Source organism: Sebastes umbrosus, unplaced genomic scaffold (assembly GCF_015220745.1).
Source record: "Sebastes umbrosus isolate fSebUmb1 unplaced genomic scaffold, fSebUmb1.pri S35, whole genome shotgun sequence".
Taxonomy (NCBI): domain Eukaryota; kingdom Metazoa; phylum Chordata; class Actinopteri; order Perciformes; family Sebastidae; genus Sebastes; species Sebastes umbrosus.
In genome coordinates this window covers 276,057-277,628 of record NW_023618440.1, presented here as the reverse complement: position 1 = coordinate 277,628, position 1,572 = coordinate 276,057, and the positions used below count along the sequence as shown (strand labels likewise).

The window sequence follows — 1,572 nt, the reverse complement described above, 5'->3', positions numbered from 1 at the left end:
GAAGTCTGAAAAAAAAGAATTCAGATATCTCCACTGTGTATCCGTTCCGTTGTATAGTCATTTTTCTGTTGAATATGGGCAAAGCTTGGTTCAATGTTTTTTAATTAGTCTTTGATGTAAAGTCTGCCCCTTTAAAGTTTTTCATCGTCTCTTCTCATTCAGCTATATGTTGTTGCAGTCCATAACCATACCTGCTTTACTCCTGGTCCACAGTGGGATCTCTTTCCTTAAGCAAAACGTTTTATGATCTCCACTGGTAGTTTTGCAGCTTCTCCCTCACCCCTGCCGCTGTACCCAGCCTCTGGTCCTTCCCCTGCCGCTGCCACTCCGCCGCTCCTCGCATCATCCCGTCCGCTGCAGGTCCCGGATCGCCGCCTGGCACCTCACCCGTGAACCCTCTCTCCTTCATGTCCCGGGCTGCCTCCATGGCGCTGTCGTATGTCTTCACTCCGTTATTCCAATGAATCCGTTTTTTAGCGAGCGGTGTCTGGAACCGGATTCCTTTTTCCTTGAGCGCCTTTTTGATGCCCGCATATGCCTTTCGTTTCTGGACAATTTCAGTAGGATAGTCATGATCAAAGAAAAGTGCTCTGGCTCGGTTTTGGGGCGAGCGACCTGTGGGCCCGTTGGATCTGGAGATTAGTTCCCTCTGGTAACTCGAGTTCAGCGCTCAGGAGCTGCTCCAGGTATTTGGATGTGGAGCTACCTTCGGTATCCTCCAGTAGGCCGAAAACTCGGATATTATTTCTTCTTGATCTTCCTTCGAGGTCAGTTAGTTTCCCTTGCATCCGACATGTCTGCTCCCACACCGCCGTCAGTGTCTCGTTGGCGTCTGTCTTCCACTCCTCCAGCTCAGCTATGCGGGTCTGTGCTTCTGTGATGCTCGCCTGTTGTTTCTGTAGCTCGCGGTGGTTTTCTGTGAGCTTACAGTCTATTTCTTGCTGGAGATTGGTGATTTCTTCCTTCATCTCCCTCTTCAGCTCGACTTTAAACATGTTTAGTTCGTGTCGTAACTCCTGTTTGAGCTCTTTTATATCTTTACTGATGGTAGCGAGTCCCTCTCGCAGCATCTCTGTGTGGTCCTGTTCCATTCTCTCCGTTGCGTCCTCCTCGTGTTCGCTAGCTTCGTGTTCGGAGTTAGCTTTCGTTGCAGGTTGTTCTCGCGTTTTGTTTTGCCTTTTATTGTTATTCCGACTTCTTGTATTATATTTTCTTCTCATATCTTACTTTGACTGTCGAGTTACATTTGTTTTGAGGGTTTATTTTAACCGACTCGGGAGAGCAAGTTCACTATGCGTCTACTCTCTCCGCCATCTTCCCGGAAGCCCCAGCTCCAGCAGATTTACCTTTCAAATTCAATCTTTTACCAAAACCACGCTGGACCCGAGCGAGGGAACCGGCCTGAATGAAGCCTCGGGCTCAACTAGAGCGGATAACGCCGGAGGGGTCGCCCGGACGGCGGGGAACAGCGACGTGCTGGGGGCCATGGCGGCGCTACACGCACAACGGTTCCTTATCAAGTCGGAGATTTGTAAGAAGATTGAAACCGAGATCTCAGAGGTTACGACGACA

General features: G+C 49.6%; 1 protein-coding gene across 1 annotated transcript; it reads right to left on the bottom strand.

Moving 5' to 3' along the window:
* Window positions 1-575: 575 nt before the first annotated feature.
* LOC119484173 (uncharacterized protein PF11_0207-like) lies at window positions 576-1,224 on the bottom strand. The gene has a single exon (XM_037762739.1). The coding sequence runs from the start codon at window positions 1,218-1,220 to the stop codon at window positions 576-578; it is 645 nt and encodes a 214-aa protein (XP_037618667.1). The 5' UTR covers window positions 1,221-1,224.
* Between the last annotated feature and the right edge of the window lie 348 nt (window positions 1,225-1,572).